We start from the raw sequence: 21,018 nt of genomic DNA on the forward strand, positions 1-21,018 counted from the left end.
TGAGTGAATAAGACTCCTCCTGAAGCAGGGGGGTTCCTGTGCTTTATTTATTCCTTTTGAGCATTCCTGACAGCCAGCCTGGGCTTTGATGCAGAGGGAAAGAGAAAGAAATAGGAAGTGATGGTGTTATATTTCCTTTATTTCCCCCAGCCTGTTTAGTGGAGCTGAGTTCACTGCCAATACTCCTGTTCCCGGGGCTCCCTGGGCAGCAGGGGATGGGGAAGGGGGAGGCAGGAGGGAGATGAATGGAGAGAGAGGTTTTGCACTGAAACTCCACAGAATAGGGAAAGTGTTCATTTGTGTCAGGCGCTGCCCGTATTGCATTTCACACTCCGTCCACTCTGCTTTTTATGGAGGCAGTGCTAGAGCTGCCAGGCAATCCATCAGCAGTGAAGCCTGGCCAACGGGACAGAGAGGGATGACACCTCAGCAGTGCCAACAGGACAGGGAGGGATGACACCTCAGCAGTGCCAACAGCAGCACCCCCTCCGCTCTGGTTCCAAGGAGTTGTGACTCCCAATCCATCCCGAGCCACGTTGCTTTCCAGTCCCATCTGGCTCACCTCAACCTGCCAGCAGAGCTTTCCAAGGAGCCCAAGAGCATGGATTGCAGCCTCCATGCAATATGGCAGCAACTCCTGGAACTGCTGATGGGAAAATTGCTTCAAAACCAGGTTTGGTGCCATGAGCCACTCCAGCAGACAGCTGTCCAAGAGCAAGGTCCAGCCTGAAGATCCTTGGAAAACAACCAGAGACATCAGCAGCCCCTTGATCACAGGCCTCTTTCCATATGATGCCATGTTGCTCTGGTAAAAACATTCCCTTCTTCTGTGCCACTCCTGCAGGAACCTACCAAAAAATACCTCTTTGGTATTTGGCACTTGATATTCTGCACAGAGAGGAGTTGCTGCCCACAAGAGCCATCTGTAGATGGGTGAGGAACCATTCTCTTTTCACCTAATGAAAATTATCCTTACTTGTTTTCCCATTACTTGTCACCATTAAAGGATTGCCACATGCTCACAAACCACTTGTACATGACATTGCACTTAGGAACAAAAGGTATCAGCCAGCAGCAGCTGTGAGCTCGTGGTAAAAATCAGGATATGGGGATAAATAAGTGGTTATCTGCTAATTCCACCAGATAAAGATGAGCTGAACTTAATTAGTAAGAGATCTGTATCTGCACGATGTTTTTTCCTATCCTCACGTATTCACTGGAGTTGAATATATCTTCTCCTACCCTCTTGTACTTTGTGCCATTTACACAAACCAAATCCTTTAGGGAACAGCACAGAACAAGTAGATTTTCCCTCTGCAGGGTTGTGTCTCTTATCCAAATCTGGTTTTCCTCAGGAGAGTGAAGACAAACTCTGAATTCTAGAAATGAAGCTCTGAAGTAGGATGGCACAGCCTTAGGTGTTCTCCTCTGTCCAAATACTTGGGTCTTCTTGCAAAAGCAAAGAAACATTATTAGAAGAGGCAGTAATGGGGGTTTTTCTATCAATAGTTTCACCTCACTTCTTTAACATAGACAGCAATCCCAGGTCTTGGCAAGGCAGTAAGCTCTGTATCCCAGCAATCAGTGCTGGTGCAGAGTGCTCTCTGAGTGCCTTTCTCCCCTGCCAGAAGGCCCTTCTGCAGGGATAGCTTCCATTTAAAATCCTTCTTCCTGAACACAGCTTTGCCTGCTCCCAGATGCTGGGAGTTTAAAAATCCAGCAGGAAAAACCCTGTCCAGGACCAGCATAAATATCCTGGCAGGCAGAGCGTGCTGAGCTCCTCGCTGCAAGCAGCCATGGCAGTGACTTAAAGTACATCTGTGGGAACTGAAATCCTGCCTTTGGGCTCCCAGCTGAGACAACCTCGAAGACTGATTAATTAACATAATTAGGAGCTGTAAACATTAATGGGTAATGTTCAAGCCTTTCCTAACACGTTTCTAAAAGCTTCCACTGAGTAGTTATCTGTTGACTAATTTTGGCAGGCATCTTTAGGGCTGGAGGGAGCGAGGGAATGGAATGCAAATGCACCACTGGCTCCTGGGAGGAGTGAACCAAAGCAAATAACCCACCGGGTTCCTTTAATGGGGAGAAAATAAGTTATCAGAAACAAGAGGATTGTTTGTTTATGGCGGAGCAGAGTGGAGCCAACAGCTCTGCAACCTGTTTTCCCATCGATTGGAATCAACTACCTAACCTGAAAGCCATTTGAAACAAAACAATGACAAAAATACCCTTCAGGCCTTTCTTGCTTTTAGGAGCACCACGCTGTTGCCTTTTTAAAAAAAGTGTGAACCCCTCTAATTCCAAAGGAGGGACAGCTGTTATAAAGTCCATCTGCAGTTAATCTACTTTATTGGGTGTCCATGGATTTACAGGAGGCAGGGGACACCTCTGGAAGCTTCTGTGCAGTGGCAGAAGTTGCCTCCTTCAGTGCAAGCTCAGGATTTATGAATTTGCTGACATTAATGGAGGTGACTCCATGGCTTTGGGGGGAACCTGCCGGAAGCCCCTGGATTCCCCCATTTCCCATACACAGATAAATCTTGCTGGCAGGTGTTTGAAACAGCAAGCCCAGTTGAACCCTGGTGTCACACCTCCAGAGAGGCATTGATAAGATCACTGGTTCTGCTTTCTAAATCACCACCAACTCTGAGATGCGTTGTTGTTCCGGTTTGACACTTCGATTTATGATTGCCACCTCTACACAGTGATTGAAAACACATGCAAAGGGCTCTTTGTAATCCTGGAGTTTGCTCTTTCAACTATCCAAATTTCTAACGAATGAAAAGAAGGTTCTTAAAGCATCACAGGTGCAAATCAAGCTCCCCGAGGGGTTTTCAACATAGTAAGTCATCCTCATGAACTCTTATTTAATCACCAATATTGCATATAAGCACATCTTCACCAAGCACATCTCAAACACTGTGATTCCCTTCCAGACAGACACTCAGATATCTCAAATCACAAAATCATTAGGGATCTTCCCCAACTGATCTCTCTTTTCCCTAAGAGGTGTTGCTTACACTGAAAAGAGGGTCAGATTGTTATTTAATTGTCCTTATTCTAAACAGACTCCCATTGACTTCCAAGAGGATTCATAGAAAGCACATTGTTGGTTTAGAGCCTTTTTCAAGGCTGTTACAGCCAGGCAGAATCACTGTCTTGATTGTGACTCAGTCAGAAACTCAGTCTTGAGTTTACCAAAGCAAAATCAAGGGGGAAAGCATTTCAGTGCCAAGGCACTTTGGGCTTTCTGCCTGTGAAGGAGTTTTGGGTTTGTCCTCAGCATCTTTTGCAGGAATGCTCAGAACTTCAAGCATCTGTGAGCTCATATTCACCTCTCCATCAGGCACGATTTGCACTGCACACCTCTTGCCACACTTGCATATCAATTATGCAGAAACAACATTAAAAGCTCATTCAGATCCCAACAGCCACACATCAGCAAAGCCACAACAAGCACAGCTCTTATACAGACCAGGCTCTCCTCCTCCATTTTTCTCCTCAACCTGCTTGCTTCCAGATCACTTCACCCCAAAAGGCTTAGCCTTTTCCCCACCCCATTCCTGCCCCAGTTTCTGTCTCTGTAGTTTTAAGCTGTAGACCAAAGCAAGATTGTCCTTGCCCTGTGGATTTTTACAGGGATAGCAGAGACTTTTCTGTTCCAAAAGGCACAGTGACAAAAGAAAAAGGGAAAACTCCTTGTTCTAAAACATTTGAGCAAAAAGATGGGTGCAATTAGACATTTTCATTTATTTAGCATAATTATTACGCCTTTAACTAGATTGATCCATTCTTACAGACCTGCCCATCCTGATCACTGCTCTGTAGGATAACTCCAGGCTCCCCACTTTTTGATTTGGAGCACTACAGAAGCAAAACTGGCAATTTCAACAAATTGAGGTTAGATTCTCTTTTCTTCTTTCTTCAAATTGCTTCAAGTGACCCACAGACACCCACAGCCCATTGACCTTGAGGCTAAGCCTCCTGCTTAGAATTAAAGCTCCTAAAAATATTCACTCCTTTATACACCTAAAAGTCTGGAATCAGCTAAAGTAAATAGCATTAGTCTGAGCTCTCCCATTTGCACACAGGAAAAAAAAAATAATTCTGGTAACTAATTAGTTCATTTTCCTAAAGCACTTCATACTCATCTCCATAATACTTAGGAATTAAAAGTCTGAAAATGCAAAGTGTTCCCGACCTAATGCAGCAACCCCTCCACTGAGATTCCCAAGGACACTTCCCAAACATTAGGTTTATTTGTTGTCATAGATACTCACACAGACACAAACATCAGTGGCACCCAGGGACTCACACTTGCCAGCAGCTTGTTATAATACAGCTCTACATGTTTGAAAGGCAGGATTGGGGTTTTTTTGTGGAAAATCCTGCAGGCTGTGCCCGTTCAGTGGGTGTGTTAAGTTGCTGTCCTCCTCTGTTCCTTTCTCAAGCGGAGTCCTAACGCAGCAGGCTGGGTTTCTGAAGGCAGAACAGAGCAGTGGGGTGTGTTTAAAACTGATAACTGGGGCCTGATGTTCACCTTGGAGCTGGTTTCTCTTCCAGGAATCCAGCTAGATACCTACTAGGCTGGGCCCAGGGGAGCCTGCTCTGCCATCTGATCTATTCCTGGTTGAACCAGCAGAGTGTGGTCCTAATCAATGAGAAAGAAAGAAGGGAATGAATCCCGAGGGGAAGGGGAAGAGACCCAGCCCAGCTATTATTTGACTCCACTGTGATAGGGAGAGGTGTCTTCTCCAGCAAGTTAATACAGAGCAGGAGGAAGAACCAATTTTCCCCACTTCCCCATTTCCAACAAGCAAAGCGCGTGAAGATCTGCTGGGAAACAAGAAACAGGCAAAGAAAAAAGAACCAGGAGTCCCACTGGTGCCTGGCAGAAGCACTGAAGAGCCAGTGGCTGGCAGAGGAGAGGTGTTTAATGGATATTCTGGGAAGAGAAAGACTAAGGAAAAGCTTAGAACTAAGAAGAATCAAAATGAACACGAAGCACAGAGCAGTGGCTCCCAAGCTCCAGCCCTTGCTCCACAGAAGGATCTCTTTGGAGAAGCAAGCAGATGAGGTGGAAAAGGCATTTTCAGCCTTGGCTCTGTAGAATGCAAAGAAAAAAGGAGGCAAGTGGGGTAAAAAAGAAGCGTGGCATGGACTGACACAAGCAGAGCAAAGGGAGAGCAGAAACAGTCATGAGGAGCTGGAGAGGCAGAATCAGAGGAGGAGGGATGAAAGAGGCATAAAACTGGGGAAAAAAAAACCCCTATGAGTTACCATTTTGAAAAACAGGCACAGCTAGGACCAAAGACTGACAGAAAATATGAAGTGTTTCCAAGGCAAAGACAAAAGAGCAGTTCCCAAATGTCTATGCCAGCAACTTCAGGTGGATATAGAAATAAAAGGTTCAATTGCCAAGAGGGCAGATTTGAATATGGAGAAGATGGTGTGCAAGTTATGGCTGAGAATGTGGCTGTGGATGACAGCCTGTCATTCTTTCTCCCAAGAGAAGAGGGATCCTTTTAATTCTGAAATGCAGTTGTTTCCCTGTTTTCCCTGGCAGTGGGATATTCCCAGTCTGCACCCTGGGGACCATAGCAGTGGAATGTCTGATGGAGTATAAGGCTGATTCAGGGCACTGTGACTCCAGTGTGCCAACAGGATTATTTAACAGGCTGCTGACAAGTTCCTGAAGTGCTGCATTCCAAGTGAATTCCCCACCCGGGAGGCTTGCATCATCTAGCAGAAAAAATTCCAGGCTTACACTGAGGAGCAGCTGAGAGGGGAGAAGGACACAGGCAACAGGAGCAGGTTATCCCATAAACCTCAAGATCTCCATGGTGGAATAGCTGGAACAGGCTCTAGGTGACAGCAGAACACTGACTGCAATCCCAGTGCTGGGAAACCTGTCAAGGACACATGAGACAAAGCATTTTTTTTTAAATTTGAGTTTATAAACTCAAATAGTGTGGGTTGGTGAGCACCTAGGGAAGCTCTTGCCAGAGCAAAATTCCCATTAAAGCTTCTCTATCCAAATCCTATACCTGCATTCAACTCAAGGCTGCAAAGGTTTGATGACATTATTTCTGTGGGCAGAGCAAGACCTTGCCTGAAACCTGAGTCGCATCCATTCCTTCCAGAGCCAATGTGTTTCAGTTTTACTGGGAATTTCAGAACGGGGGAGATTAGTCAGACTCCATCAAGCAGGTTGTTTTTATTATCCAGGTCAGAGACCAGGGCTTTTAAGTCATGCTGCATTTCAGTCCTGTGCAGAGACAACAGAAATTCTAATTATTTATAGTAATTTACTCTAAAAACACCCAGCTATTACGGTTTGTGTGCCATGTCAGGCAGACTTAGGATCATCCTAGGCTGAATAAAAAACATTTCATAGCCTATAAGGGAGTTTTCTTAGGCTCTATTTGTACAAAATAACTGTATCAACAGCAGTAATAACCATATCAGTAAGGTCCTGTGCCAAATACAAACTTGTTTGATCTTCCCCATCCCTGGAAGTGTCCAAGGCCAGGCTGCACAGGGCTTGGAGCAGCCTGGGACAGTGGAAGGTGTCCCTGCCCATGGCATGGAACAAAATGAACTTCAAGGTCCCTCCAATCCAAACCATCCTGTGATTCCATGATTTAAGCAAAGGGTGCAGAACCATAAAAGAGCTGGTTCAGTATTCACTGAGACATTTATTGAACAGAAGGAAACTGCCTAGCCCTGAAATCTGTTCAAACACTCCCCTGTCTGTTCTCACAGCCCCTCACTAACTCAGTAATCCTTTGGTGGCTTGGAAAGAAAGTTTATTCTCTTGTTTCATGTTCCCAGCACACAGGGAAAACAGCTCTTCCCAGACTTTTTTCTGGAAAGCATCTCTAATCCAGCAACCAATCCTGAAGAATCTGGTTTAAAGCACGGCTGTGAGTTAAAGGCTGCAGTCTGTGTAGCTGCAGGAGCCCTCAAAGTATTCCAAGTCTAAAACACAATTATTCCAAGGGAGTGAATTCCAGAGCCAGAGTTGTGTCATGTGCTTCCATGTGCTTCCCATCATGGGCTCAGCTCTCAGAGCTGCTGCACAGGGAGTCACTCTATGCCCAAACTGTCCTTCCACCTTCATCCCCTCCTGGGAAATCACATCTAACTCGTACGTTTGTCTCTGTGTGTTGCAAGGCTGGTGGTTGTGGGAAGCCTGGGAACAGTGTGTGCCTGTATTCCCTCCCTGCCCAAGCCTAATCTTCCCATTCTTTGCCTGAGGGAGCTCTGCTATCCTGCAATGAGGCCATTCCAGACAACTGATCCTCTGGAAAAGCCTGTGAAGCAACACAGTCACATCTCCAGGCCTGGAAACAACACAATAGAGCCCTAAGACTGAGCAAAGCTGCCCTGCAGGGCTCATCTCCACTCTGCACTTCCCACCCCACCTTGCCTGTTCCACCACTTTGGGGAAATTACCTGTGTTTTGGGCTCCAGCTCCAAATTCCCAGAGAATATCCCCTAAATCCCTGGTTCTCCAGCCTCTTTGTCACATTGCCAGCAACTCTGTGCAGCACCAACCCCGTCTAACAAAGAAATTGTTCAAAAGCACATTATTAAGCCATCATTTAAATTAACAATAATAAAAAAGCTGCACTTCATGCCTTTTTCATATTAAATCTGAGTGTATCCCACTGAAAGATTCAGTCATTTGGAGAGGCAGAGTCATACATAAGGTATTCAATTCTATCACTCTGCACAATTCCAGCCAGTTTCAAGAGGCTTCAGAACACCAAAGCCACACCAAACAGGTACAGGACTAGAGCACTCCAATTTTTCTCTCCCAAAACTAAAAAGGTGAGAGTTAAGGAACTTGGCATCTCCAGGCATTACAGTGTGTTTCTTGGACTGCAGAGATGACTGGGGTTTTGAGCTAAAACTCCTGATAAATGGCTGCTCCTAATACCACGCCTGGCTTAGAGCTGAGCTCATCTGGAATGTTTCTCCCTGTCTTTTCCCACACTTTTTAAATGCCAAAGTGGAGGTTCTAAATTATTTTTCTTTCTAGTGAGCTCTTTGGTTATTAGCATTGACCAGGAGCCTAAACATCTCTAATTTTACAGATGGATTCTGCAACATTCTCACTTTTCCCCTGGTTTTACACTCTATGTACACCTGAAGGGGATTTAGTCCAATAAGGCTGCACAAGCCAGTTGGGAGGAACATGGAAAAATCAAGCACTGTGACTGCTTTCATCTGCATGAAATTGCCTCAGATTTATCATGAAGTAGTTCATTTAGATTTTCACACAAACCATAGAGAGCCAGATCTGGCAGGTCTGGTGGACAAGAAGCTGTCTGTCCCTGAGCCATGAGTGTTCCCTGGGGCACAAGAAGGCCAGTGGGATCCTGGGGTGCATCAGGAAGAGCATTCCCAGCAGGTCAGGGGGTGGTCCTGCCCCTCTGCTCAGCCCTGCTGAGGCACATCTGGAATGCTGTGTCCAGCTCTGGGTTGCTCAGGACAAAAAGCTCCTGGAGCAGGTCCAACAGAGGCTGAGGAGGTGAGGAAGGGACAAGAGCACCTCTGATGAGGAAAGGCTGAGGGAGCTGGGGCTGTTCAGCCTCAAGAGGAGAGGGGACCTCATTAATGTGTATGAATATTCAAACGGTGGGTGCCAGAGGGTGGATCCAGGCTCTGCTCCATGGGCCCAGCAATGGGACACGAGGAACAGGCAGAAATTGATGCCCAGAAGTTCCACCTGGGCATGAGGCAGAACTATTTCACTGTGCAGTGACCAAGCAGTGAACAGAGAGTCCAGAGGGAGTGTGCAGCCTCCTCACTGGGGATATTCCAGAGCCGTCTGGACACAATCCTGAGCCATGTGCTCTGGGATGACCCTGCTGGAGAAGGGAAGCTGGACCAGATGCCTTCAACTGTGGTCCCTTCCAACCTGACCCATTTGGGATACTGAGCAGTGAAGGAGAAAGCAGTGTTTGGTTACATTCTCAAAAACTTTGGAATGTGCTACTTTCAGCTTCTCCTTCCCCAGTGACATTTTCCCTCTGCATCACAAGTGCTTTTCAAGGCAGTTCAGCCTTAGCTGCAAACAGTGATTCCAGTCTCAAATGGATTATCAAGCTGCTCTCTCAAGCAGTCACATGATGCCTGATGAAGCTGGTTGCACCCTGTCCTTTACAAACTCCTAAAGTTAAGCCATGAGCAGGCAGCAGGTCAGGGGCACAGTGATCCATGAGTGGGACAGCCATGACACAGTGGCTGAGAAGCATTTTAACTCAGGGGAGGCAAAATATTAGTTATGCCAAGCTAGGCTTTATTTCTGCACTGATTCCACAGGTGTAAGGCAGAGGTAGAGCTACTGAAATGTGTCTGATGCCACCTCTGCTGCCTCCTCAGATCCACCCATCTTCACAATGCAATCAGTTCCAAACCCAATAAAAATCACACCATTTGCCCACAGTCAGGGCTGTTCAATCACCATATTACCTGCTGTGCTGTCTTTTGGGAAATGGGTAGATCAAAGCACAGAGCTTCTCTGCTCATTTCAGGCTCTCAATCCCCAATTTTCCTGACAGATATAAAGGGTGTCCATGCTGCACAGCACTCACAGGGAGGCTGACATGTCCCAAGAGCACTGAATTTATTATGCATGCACACAGCTCTCCATCCAGCATCAGAACAACAGGTTCAGGGAGAGCCCAGTCCTTCCAGGGAGCTTTTAATCAGCCAATACCTCTGAAATACCTCAGCCACCTTTCACAGTCAGGTGGTGGCAGAAGAAATGCAGCAGATGTAAAACCATTTTAGAACAAGGAGGAAGGCAAAGTCCTGGGAGAGCACACAGAGCTGGGGTGCAAGGGCTGCTTTTCCAGGTGGGTGACCTGTCTAGGACACCATTTCTGAACCCTCTGCAGAGCATCATTTTCAATTTTAAGTGATGTGCCATGGCAAAGCAGTGCAAAGCAGCCAGGTTAGAGCCTTCTTCCCCTCCTGTAGAGATGTATTTTGGTCCACCTTGACTTCTAAGAAGCAAAAACAATCACTCAAATTTCTCATAAACAAATCCCATAAGACAAAATGCTCTCTCATACCTCATTTCACTCCAAATCCCAAAGAAACTGGTGATGTTGGAGGGCAAGTTATTTCTTTTGGCTGGCCTTGCTAGAAAAAATGGCATGCTTTATTTTCCTCTTTACAGGATTCATATTGTGTTAATAAAGTTCTGTTGATTCCCTCTGGCTGACTCTGCAGGAAAACTATTCTCACAAAGCTTCTAGTCTGGGTTAAAGTAATCTTGCTTAAAACTGCCCCATAATTGCTTCAGTCTCTTAAGTTGAATGCTGAGCACTGGAAATTCTGCCAAATTCGAGTCAGGATTGGGCGTTTGGCGCTGGCAGGAGAAGCTGACCAAAGGTAAGGAATTCAGTAAACGCAGGGGGAATTTGACCTGGTGTTCCTTTGAGCCAGCTTCTGTATTTTTGACCTTGCTCTGAAGAGAATGGAAGAGATGAGCAAATCAAACCAGATGAGAGTTTAATGGGAGCTGTGTGCTCCAGAGCTCTCGTTATTCCATCATCAAGGCGCCTAGACCTGGAACAATCCCTGAGGACAGCTCTGCCCCCCCAGGAAGGGCTGCTCACCCTGCTCTCCTCCGTGGGATTGCATTCCTAGAAAGGCTGCAGACAGGCAACAGGAAGCTGAGACTGGAAACAAGCCTGGGGACAGCAGGGCTGGGAAAGAGGGAGAGCAGCTCTTTGTCCTTGGAGACATTCCCTGGAGGAGTGCAGCTCCGCTAAACACAGCATGGCCAAGAACTCCAAAAAAGAAGCAAATGCACTCAAGGAACTTCAGACCTAGAAAACCAAGCATGGGGGATGTAAGCCTGATGTCAGTTTTCCCACCAGGGGCAGGTATGGGACATCCAGGTGTCCATGGATCCACTTCAATGTTACTGCACACCTCACACTGCCCAAGGCTGTCCTGCACTGCAGGAGTCAAGCCAAAAAACCCTAAATAACTTCCCAGGGATCTGCTTTCCAGTCCCTTTGATCTTCCTCTCATTTCCATGCCATGGAGGGGACATTTAATGTCCTCTAAGTTGGTCTAAGCTTTCAGCACAGCTTGGTTGGTCTCAGCTCTTGCAAAGCAGTTCAGTTCTATCAGTGAGGATGTGATTTCTCCCAATCCTCAGTTTGAGCTCTGAGGAAACTTAGGGCAATGTTTTTTGAGTGTGTGGAGGGACAGGGGAAATCAGAGCTCCAGAACATTTTATGAGTGTCAATATTACAAAATTTTTCTTCCAATTATAGTAGATTTTCTTTCAACTTAAGCTAATATTGGGAGAATAAGTATTTTTGGTTTTCCTTGCCAAACTGCCTTTTCTTTCCATTCAAAAACCTAGGAGTAATTTGCAGTGCTACCATCCATGCCTCCAATTATTTCAAGGAGAAAAAACTTATTGCCATTTTAAACCAGGAATGATTTGTCAGAATTTGAAAGGTGTAAAAAAAAAAAATTTAAAAATCCTTTCCCCCCATGGTTTTTACAGCAGGAATCAGGATAACCAGGAGTCCTGGCAGAGAAAGCTCATGCCCCAATCTCTCTGAAGGGGAACAGAGATTCCCATTTTTCCATTACACTAATTACCTATTGCTATCCCTGAAAGACCAGAAGGATCCTTGAAAAAGTAATAACTTTATGACAAAGCAGAACAGACTCTCTCACTATAAGAACTCAAGCAGCTTATGAACAACTGCACTGGGTCAGCCAAAGGTCTACCTTTCCTGGCCAGCAACACCACATGTAATAAAGCTATCAGGGAGAATTACCACATTCCTCATTTAGGTCTGTCCCCTCCAACAACTGTTCCCAACTATTACTTGGCTTTGAAGTTCCCTTCTCCCATTTCAGATCTAAGGCAGGCGTTGGGGACCCAAAAGACCATTCCAATTATGATAGTTACTATAATAAAGGATATCACCTTTCCCCGCAAACTTTGCATCCTCATTCCTCCATGGGAATGCTTTCCCTTGCACATTGTTGGCCTCACAACACTTGATCTCCAGTTTTCAAAGCTGAATATTTATCCTCAACAGTAAAGTTTCTGATCCTCCAATTACCCTCCACTGAAATACTTCCATGCATAACAAGCAAATACATCCAAGCAAACACTGGGAGGATCAAGACCTGAGATAAAACATCAGTTGTAATGTGGCTGTGTCCAAACTCATTAAAGATGATAAGCAGCCCATGGAAATCAATCTTGCTTTATAAGTAATTCTGTATTTGCCCAGGTTATTTTTTCTGGAAGTGATTTTCAAAGAGCTAAAGAAAGCACACACACAAAAGGGGAAAAAAAACCACCACAGCAAAGACACCTAAAATAAACCAGCACTGCTGTTTAAGCAGTCTGAGAGAATCCACACCAGGTGGGATTACAGAAATAGGCAAGAACTACAAAACTAATGAGCGTTTTATTTCTTTAAAGAGTTCCCCCTCTTTGTTTGTGTCCCTTTTCTGCACAGAACCCTCCTCTGTCCCTCCACTCAGAGCATACACCATCATTCATGCCTCCTCTTCTGCACACAGCCCACATCCTTTCTTCCCCTGAGAAGAGTTAAACACTCTTGTTCCTCCAAAGAACAATTTATTTTTCCTGACAAGGCCTTTTATGCAATTAGCTAGAGAAGCCATAGCCAAAAAGAAAGAATAACACATGTAAAACCACGCCAGAGAACAGAGTAGGTAGGAACTTGTTGAGTCTATTACCAGACAAAATGTTTAAATCAATGGTGTGTTCTCATAAATCAAAAGCCATATTTAGCCCTAACTATAACCATCTCTGAGCAATGTGGAATAGAGAGAAAACACTTAAAAAAAAGAAAAAATTGAAGCTCCTGAAACGAGCAGGGGAGGAAGCAGCAGATGAGACAAACACAATGTAGGGTCATCTCCCAGACAAAGAATTTATTTTACAGGTGAGAATGGAGATGCCACAGCATTCAGAGCTGAGCAGAGCCTGCCAATCACACCGACTTGTCCCAATCTGGTGGTGATTTGGAGACATTAGAGAACCATTTGAACCTAGTTAAAACTTGGACATTTATGTGGGGTTTGTGCCGTTACAAATATTGAGCCCAGAAGAGCCAGAATTCTTTGCTACAGATCAGAGACAAAAGGATTTGCACTGCAGACCATAAAAGATCATTCTTTTTCAATTACACTTGACAGGTCTGAGTTATTATAAGAGGAATAGGTTTGGAGCAGTAACAGTGAACCAGAGAACATAATGTAATTTGAGAAACAGCACAAAAACCTCATCCCATCCTTTTCTTTTTCAGCTGGGAGTGCAAGATCGTATCTTTTCACCCCTCCATCCTTGTTCATCCCCTTACTCTTCCACTTGAACTGCTTTGATTCAGATTTAGTATCCCCATTCATCCCAATTAGGTGGATTTTCTCTAAAGCTGTTTTCCAAACCCATGCTCTGCTTCCGTTGACAGCATTTCACTGCTTTCCAGAAAAGTAATGGATTTCTCACACACCACAATTTCTAAAGATCCCTTTTTCAACAGCATCCTCCTCAGCACAGCAACCTTCAGCAGTTGTGTTCAAGCAGTGGCTCTGACCCAAAGAAGGATCTTTCTGCCTGCTGGGAACTGCAGCACTCCTCATTTTTATTTGCAGCAGTGCAAGCACAGCTCCCAAACACAGGTTGCTGTTCAGTGCCTGGGAACACACAACAATTAGCAGGTCACCCACAGGACCCATCCTCAGCTCCCTGCCTGCAGGTTTTGGGGTGCTGAGGCTGTCAGGGCCTCCCTAGGCTGCTGCTGGGGTTTGTCTCACAAGGAGGAGGTTTTTTCCCAGCCCTTTCCTTCCATCTCACCTTATTTACTTCTGTTCAGCTACTGAGTCCAGTCCCACCAAGCTTGATTTTATAAACTTCTTTTGTTCCTTCAGGCAGTTGGTTTTACTAGAACTGCATCCTCCATAAGAAATCCAGGACAATTTGCTTCTGCTTTTGCTTGCAGTCCTTAACACATTGTCAGCACTCCCACTGAAGCAATCACACTGAAAATAAGAGTTGCTTCTTCCAGTTCTGGCATTTACACATTTTTACGAGACGCTGGAAAAGTACAGTTGGATATTTTTCCCTCTGCAAATGCTGAGACAGTAATAAGGACCAGATTCACAGAGCTCTGATTTGGATCTAGGTGTTTCTGACATGTACCATGTCTTTCAAATATATTACACACTCTAAATGCTCCTGTTATCAAGAGCTTAAGCTTTTTACGTTCTCCTCTCCCCATCAACAGTGGAACCAGCAAGGATTCCTAGAACAAAGCTCCCCTCCACACTTCCAGCAAAACAGAGCAGCCTGCTGGGGCTCCAGTTGGGAGCAACTTCTTGCATCATCTGGACTCATTTTCTTACACTATTATTGCCTCTAGTCATCTATACTTCAGTGTTTCTAGGAAGTTTCAAAAGGGGAAAGCGGTAAAAGATTATTTGAACAAATATAACTGTGAAGCAAGCTCAAAATCACTCCATAATGTGTGGGACCTCCTCCCAGTTCAAGAGCTGCTCATGGGACATGCCTGGTGGGACCCTCTTGAGCTAGAGATGATGTGTAGCTTATCTGATGGCACAAAAATATAGAAATTTTACATTATAGAGTTGTTTGGGTTAGATGGGACTTTGAAAATTATTTAGTCCCACCCCACACCTTCCACTATCCCAGGTTGCTCCAAGCCACATCCAACCTGGCCTGGGACACATCTGGGGATTGAGCAGCCACAGCTTCTCTGGCTGCTCATTTTATCCTGATGTTTCCAACTGCAAACCAAAGAATTCAGGTCCAGTTGAATCCAAATCAGCATCTTAAGACAAATGTATGAGACAACCCATTGTGATGGCTCTGAGTAGAACACTGCCAGAAAGTGAAGGGGGAATGAAAATTGAGATTCATTACGTTTAAAGTGGACTTTTGACCAGGAAGATGAATGGCTGCATTTTTCTGGGCAGATTTACAGGCCAAATGAGTCCCTGGTTTAACCTCTGAACTCGGAGGGTTTCATAAAGGGAGGAATTTGCCTATTGAGGTCATGCATGTGAATTCCCAGGCATTACAAGATTGAAGGTGTGGTCATTTCAACCTAGAAGAGAAAGAGAAAAACCCACAAGAGGGTGGGTAGGGAAATAAGATTTAAGAGCAATGCTCCCAGATCATCAGACAGCAATGGATATGCTCAAGATAAAAGCAGATGCCCTGGAAGAATTAGAACATCAAAATATGTGGTACTGTCTGCTCTCAGGTCACTGATGACCACAGAAAATCACATCCTGCATTGCCCTCAACCAAAAATCCCAGTTATCCCTGACAGTTTTGTGAATGTCTGACCCTCCTTCCATGAAAAGATAGGCATTGTCTTCTCCTTACCTCAGTTTTTGACCATAAGCACCTGCTGTAGCTGCTACAAGAAAAGGTGAGAGGAGCCACATCACCCCAAACAACTGCACCAGCTGAGAGGAGAAAAATCCCACAGAAAATACAGATTATACACTAGAACTCCCTTCCCAATTTCAGAATATAGTAGAATTTCTACAGCACTCAGATATACTCATAATAAATACCCAAAGGTAAACATCACAGAATGCTTTGGGTTGGAAGGGACCTTAAAAATAATCTAATTCCAACCCCCTGCCATCTCCAAGAGCTGTAAATGATTTAAAAGTGAAAAAGTGAGTACAAATATCGAATGTGACATTAATAAATACTTGAAGCCGGCCCAGATATCATGTTCAGTGGGCTCCCAGCTGATTCTTCACCCAGTGTACATTTGCCTTTCCTTCCTCCCAGCTGGCACTGAAGTAGCAACATCCTCAATGACAGATTTTGAGAAATTTCTTACTGTAAACCAGACAGGTAGCAGCATTTAAGGCTGCATTTAACCTAAAACTGAGCTATTTTCTGTCTGTCTGTAAAAAATGGAACACGAGCTAACATTAAATAATAGATTATGCAGGGTTTGGAGGCCAAAATCCTATTCTTAATGGATTTTTAAAAAGCACACTGACAGCCCTTTGTTGATGCAGGCTGGTTTCTGGGAATGCAGTATCCAAGGATTTGCATCTGTTTGCACAGAGAACTTGTAATTGTTGAACAAGCCAGAGCTCCCAAGCCCAGATGAATGTTTGTTGATTCTGTCCTAATTGGTGCTGCATTAATACCAGCAAGAGATCCCAACCCTACACATGGTGCTGCAGAAACAGAACAGATGCTCTGTTCCAAAGATCTCAGCTTAAAACTGAGCCTGCAGCTTAACAGCAGCCTAGGAAAATCCCTTAAGGTACCAGTTGTTTTTAAAAAAATGAAAGTAATTTTTAGGAATCGTGTTGACCTTCCTGAGCTCTTTTCTTCTCCGGGGAAATTTAATTTCATTTAGAGGAAACATTACCGTGCTGTTTGAAAGTAGCATGAGGGTTTTTCTGCACTGTCAGAATTTTCTTTGGAACAGAAAAACCTTCCTGACATTACCAAGCAAACAAAAAATCTTAAGGATATATTCCAACAAGCAACAAAAGGGAAAGAAGTTAAAGGGTCTTATCAGTGTAAATGTCCTCTGGACTGAAGTTATTATCTGTATCTTTTAATCTCTTTCTGAAAGGTCTGGAAGCTCCCTGTGATATCCATGCCATCCCTGAAACCTTCCCACAAAATCCCTCATTGCCCCTTCACAGCTTCCTTCAGCATCCAGTTGTGCAAGTCCATTGGAAATGTAGGAGTGGTAATCCTCACGTGGAAATACAGCCTGCAACTTGCAGATTAAAACCTGATTAAAGTGAAAACTCTTCCCTAAAAATAAAAGGCTGGATGTTGAAAGCAGAGAGTTGGGCTATGAACATAAAATCAGAGAATGCCAGAATGGTTTGGGTTGGAAGGGACCTCAAAAAACATCCAGTCCCACCCTCTGCCATGGGCAGGGACACCTCCCACTGTCCCAGGGTGCTCCAAGCCTCATTCAGCCTGGTCTGGAACACTTCCAGGTATAAACACTTTAATCTACATCTCTCAGGATCCTGAGGATCTGCAGCTTTTGATGGGCCATGGGATAAAGACATGGATTGGTAACTGCCTTAATTAATTTACAAGACAAAAAGCCACTGCCATAAGAAGCTTCCCCACTATCTAACATCTTTATCAACCAGATGAAAAATGATTAATTTTAATTCCTTTTCCACTTTTGTTTCTCACACAGGCACATCACGGGCAGGTTTCCTGACTATCCCCCTGAGATAACAGGAGGTTCCAAGGCGATTTTTATGGAAAAACATCCACAGGAGGTACTGTCCTTCTTTTAATGCAAAAAATTCATGAGTTTGGGGAAGGAATTGCCACAAAACATGTCTGTTTATTTAAGTAGCAATTTTTCCTAACAGTAACTCTAGTTCTCCAAGAACCTTATGGTAAAAAGTGAAAGGATGAGGTTTTTCCCATGGTAATTTTTTTATTATCAGGTACTAAAATCTGTTCCCTTTCAGGCTGTGCAGCCACTTAGGTACAACTGAAGGTGTTCAGGTGATGGACAAGAAGTAGAGAACAACAGCAGAGTTTCTTATCCAGGCAGGCCTCAGCCTTGATTTACTGCCAAGGCTCATTAAGCAAATTTAACATGCCAGTGAAGGAAATATCTCAGTTTATCTTATGTGGCGTTGTGAACTCAGTTGTTTTTCCTGGTAAATCCCTCTCCTGATTTCTCTGGCTAATGGCAGTAACTGATAATCTCTTCCTCTGATCATCTGGGTGTCATGCAGGGAAAGTGATTAAGGCCAGCTGAAGGCAGTGGTGACACTTGGAGCCATTTCCACCCATCCCGATGATCCGAGCAGGATAATGAGTCTGTTGGGGGAAAACAGGAAATTCTGCACACAGCAGCAGGGTTTGGCCCCTGAGTGAACCAGTGGGGTGGGCTAGGGAAACTGAGAGGTCAAAACTTGGATTCTGTGGTCCTTAAAGCTCCTCTACACCAAGACTGTTGCATGATTTTTCTGCAACCGGTGCTCTGACATAGGAAAAGAGGGGTTTTTATAGAATCACAGAATGGTTTGGGTTAGAAGGAACCTAAAAATCATCTCATTGCAACCACCCTGACACCTTCCACTAGCCCAGGTTGCGCAGAGCCCCATCCAGCCTGGCCTTGGATGCTTCCAGGCACAGGGAATTTTGGATTTAGTCCTCCCTGGGATCCCATCAAGGAAAAACACAACTCAGGGAAAAAAGCACTACAAGGAATTATTCTGAGCAACACTGGGTATGGAGGTACATTCTGGAGAAATGGATTTAACCTTCCTGTCCTGCTCTTCCAGCTTTCAATTCCCACCTTCAGCTGTTTTATTGCCTTTCCTGAGCATCTGTTTTTTCTTTGCATGAAAAGATGGAAGCCAAAAGTCTGGAGAGGTTGTTCCACTGCTTGTCTTTCCTGGAAAAAAAACCCCCTTCATCTATTTTCCTAACAAATTTTCACTGGCAATTATCTGATTTTCACCAATTTTGGGGCCTCTTTTTTCTCCCTTTTCAGCCAGCAGACTGTGTGTCACAACCTTAAAAGATCTCCACAGTGCAGTTAGCCAGAGAAAGTTCAGTGCAATCATGATTTTACCTGAATGTCAGACAAGTAAAACACTTCTTGTTCCACTGAGTCAGCTGCATATTAAAAATCCCTAAGGCCACTGGGTTTGTTCCACTCTGGTCTACTGGGCAACATAGGAAAGGAAATCTTGGCCCCATTGAAGCTGATGGGAGTTTTGTCCTTGACTCCAGGGGGGACAGGAGTTCACCTCCTGTCTATATTAGCTCCTGTGCAGGGGTTGGTTACTCCCAAGTTAAACTCAGTGAAAAATCAAGACTGAACTGTATTTAAAAAGTGAGCATTTTATAAGACTTCGGTAAAGACACTTTGGGGAAAATAAAATACAAATTAATCACTTCACGAACCATTGCTGCATTATTATACATTCTATATTTCTTGATCCTTTGACAACTCTGACCTTACTTGACTTTGTAATGCAGCTGGCCTTCTGCACAAACTGCTTCCGTGACATTTTACAAATACCTTTCCCAAAGATGTGCCAAAGACATCCCAATGCAGAGTACTTGGTGCTGCTTTAGCCAGGAAATAAGTCCCTTTTCTGTCCCTTGACTGAAAAGTAACTTTTTTCTACTTTACTTCCTCTTCAAGAGAAATTTAGCATTCCAGGACATCAGTGTGATCTCCCTGCATCTGTTCCAGATTTCTGTCCCTAATGGTTTTTTATGTTTTGCTCCACAGATAATCATCAGATGTGACAATTTTTAGCTTTGCCCTTATCCTGCTGCCAACAAAATTACGATCTTTTCCTGTAGTTCATTAAGTCTCATCACCATGAAAATAAGCCAAGAGAGTTGCCATTTAGCAGGCACTTCCCCCTCTCCCAGCTCCCCCTCATTTCCAATATTAAATAACATTCCAAAAAAAAAAAAAAGTGTCAGGGAAAGACTCAAAGCTTTAAAGTACTTTGATTCTTTCAAGTTAACCATGCAGGAGGAGGAAAACTGTATTTAGCCTCTATTAAATTACACAACAAATGAAAATATTCACCTGTAGACAGCCAGCCACCTCCCCTAAAAAGCCACACCAAAAACCCTACATAAAGAAGAAACACTTCCTAGCTGGCAAAATAACTTTTCTATAGTTAATATTCCAAGAAAGAAACATTTCCCTCCAGCAACACTGGGCTGTGCCCCTGTGAAGTGTTTGTGTTCAAACTGGTGTTAGAGCCACAGCTGGAGATGCAGCATTCCCAAACTCACTCTATCCCTGCTTTTCTTTATACCCACAGCTCTAAAAGGCAGGAAGTTCAAGGAAGGTCTTTTTTCAAGGAATAAGGGAAGGGTTTATTTCTGAAGAAGAACATTTACCTTGAGTATTTATCTGAGCCAACACCAAACTTCCTGTGGCTCAGGACAGCAGAACATCAGTGAGTCCTGCTGGCAGCTGAAAGTTTTCTTATATTTGCCTCATATAAAGCAGCATCAGACATTTTCATTCATAGGCTACACTCTCATTTAATACCCAGATCTTCCACCCACCCACCTCCAAAAAAATGGAGATTTGCACTGCAAGATTTTGGAAACATGGTTGAACTGATGTATCATCAATAGAAGTCAATTCGGCTTTTATAGGGTATCAGTTTAAAGGAAAATGTCTTTTCAGCCTCTGAAAAATATGGGGAAGAGTCATCACTGGCACAATAGTGTCCTAGGAAAGACTAGGAAAAAATACAGAGAGGCTAAAAGTCATCTGCTCCTACTGAAACTCAGTGTCTTCCTCAGGATTAAGAGTTTGCTACCTGCTTTCTGCATCATTTCAAAAACAGGCAACCTAGCAAAGAAAAGAGGAGTCTAAAACAATTTAGGAAGACATCTGCTGCTCTTTCCAGTTTGAAATTTTCTCCAGGGCAAAAAAAGAACTGTACTAAAATGTGGGTGAATTGCCTACTATCTTAAACCAAGTTTTGCTTGCCATTCCCTTTCTTTCCTCCTCTTCTGTCAGATTGTTCAGGAATCTCCTTGCAGCTGGAGAAGGGTTGTGTATAAAAGAGGGGAAGCCACTCAAGGTTAGGTAGAGCTCTCCCCAGCTCTCTGCACTCGGAGAGCTGGGAGCAGAGCTGGAGAAGCTGCAGCAAAACTAGGCAGGAGGATAAGGACACTTCAGCTGCTCAGTGCCACCACAGCAACTTCATGAGAACAGCAACTCTGTCTAACCCTTTCCATATCATTCAGCTGAGTGAAAACATCAAAGCAAATCATTCCACTTGGAGTCTGGATGCACTTAAAGCACTGCCTGTGGAAGGCAAGGGCACTGCTGCAAATTGAAACCTTTTGTCAATCAGCTGTGTGTTTACAGGTATCCTGCTGGCCAAAGCCACCCCTGAGATGCTGGGAATGGTTCTGGTTACCCTTTGCAGGCAGAG

General features: G+C 44.3%; 1 protein-coding gene and 1 long non-coding RNA gene across 8 annotated transcripts in view; one reads left to right on the forward strand and one right to left on the reverse strand.

Moving 5' to 3' along the window:
- The window catches only part of DRC11 (dynein regulatory complex subunit 11), a 97,835-nt gene that overhangs the window by 34,752 nt on the left and 42,065 nt on the right, over positions 1 to 21,018 (forward strand). For all 5 annotated transcript variants that reach the window (XM_085065810.1, XM_085065813.1, XM_085065812.1 and 2 more), the window contains one exon: positions 17,265 to 17,349. In XM_085065810.1, coding sequence (XP_084921936.1) covers positions 17,265 to 17,349 — 85 coding nt within the window. The remainder of the gene's footprint in view (positions 1 to 17,264; positions 17,350 to 21,018) is intronic.
- The window catches only part of LOC146434331 (uncharacterized), a 78,992-nt gene that overhangs the window by 10,597 nt on the left and 47,377 nt on the right, over positions 1 to 21,018 (reverse strand). The window contains exon 4 of one of the 3 annotated variants that reach the window (XR_014853350.1): positions 5,948 to 6,274. The exons of the other annotated variants lie outside the window; for them this stretch is intronic. This is a non-coding gene — a long non-coding RNA (uncharacterized LOC146434331). Of the gene's footprint in view, positions 1 to 5,947; positions 6,275 to 21,018 lie in introns of those variants that run through there. 3 annotated transcript variants of the gene reach the window in all.

The sequence above is a fragment of the Lichenostomus cassidix genome, chromosome 7, assembly GCF_008360975.1.
Source record: "Lichenostomus cassidix isolate B80296 chromosome 7, HeHo_3.0, whole genome shotgun sequence".
Taxonomy (NCBI): Eukaryota; Metazoa; Chordata; class Aves; order Passeriformes; family Meliphagidae; genus Lichenostomus; species Lichenostomus cassidix.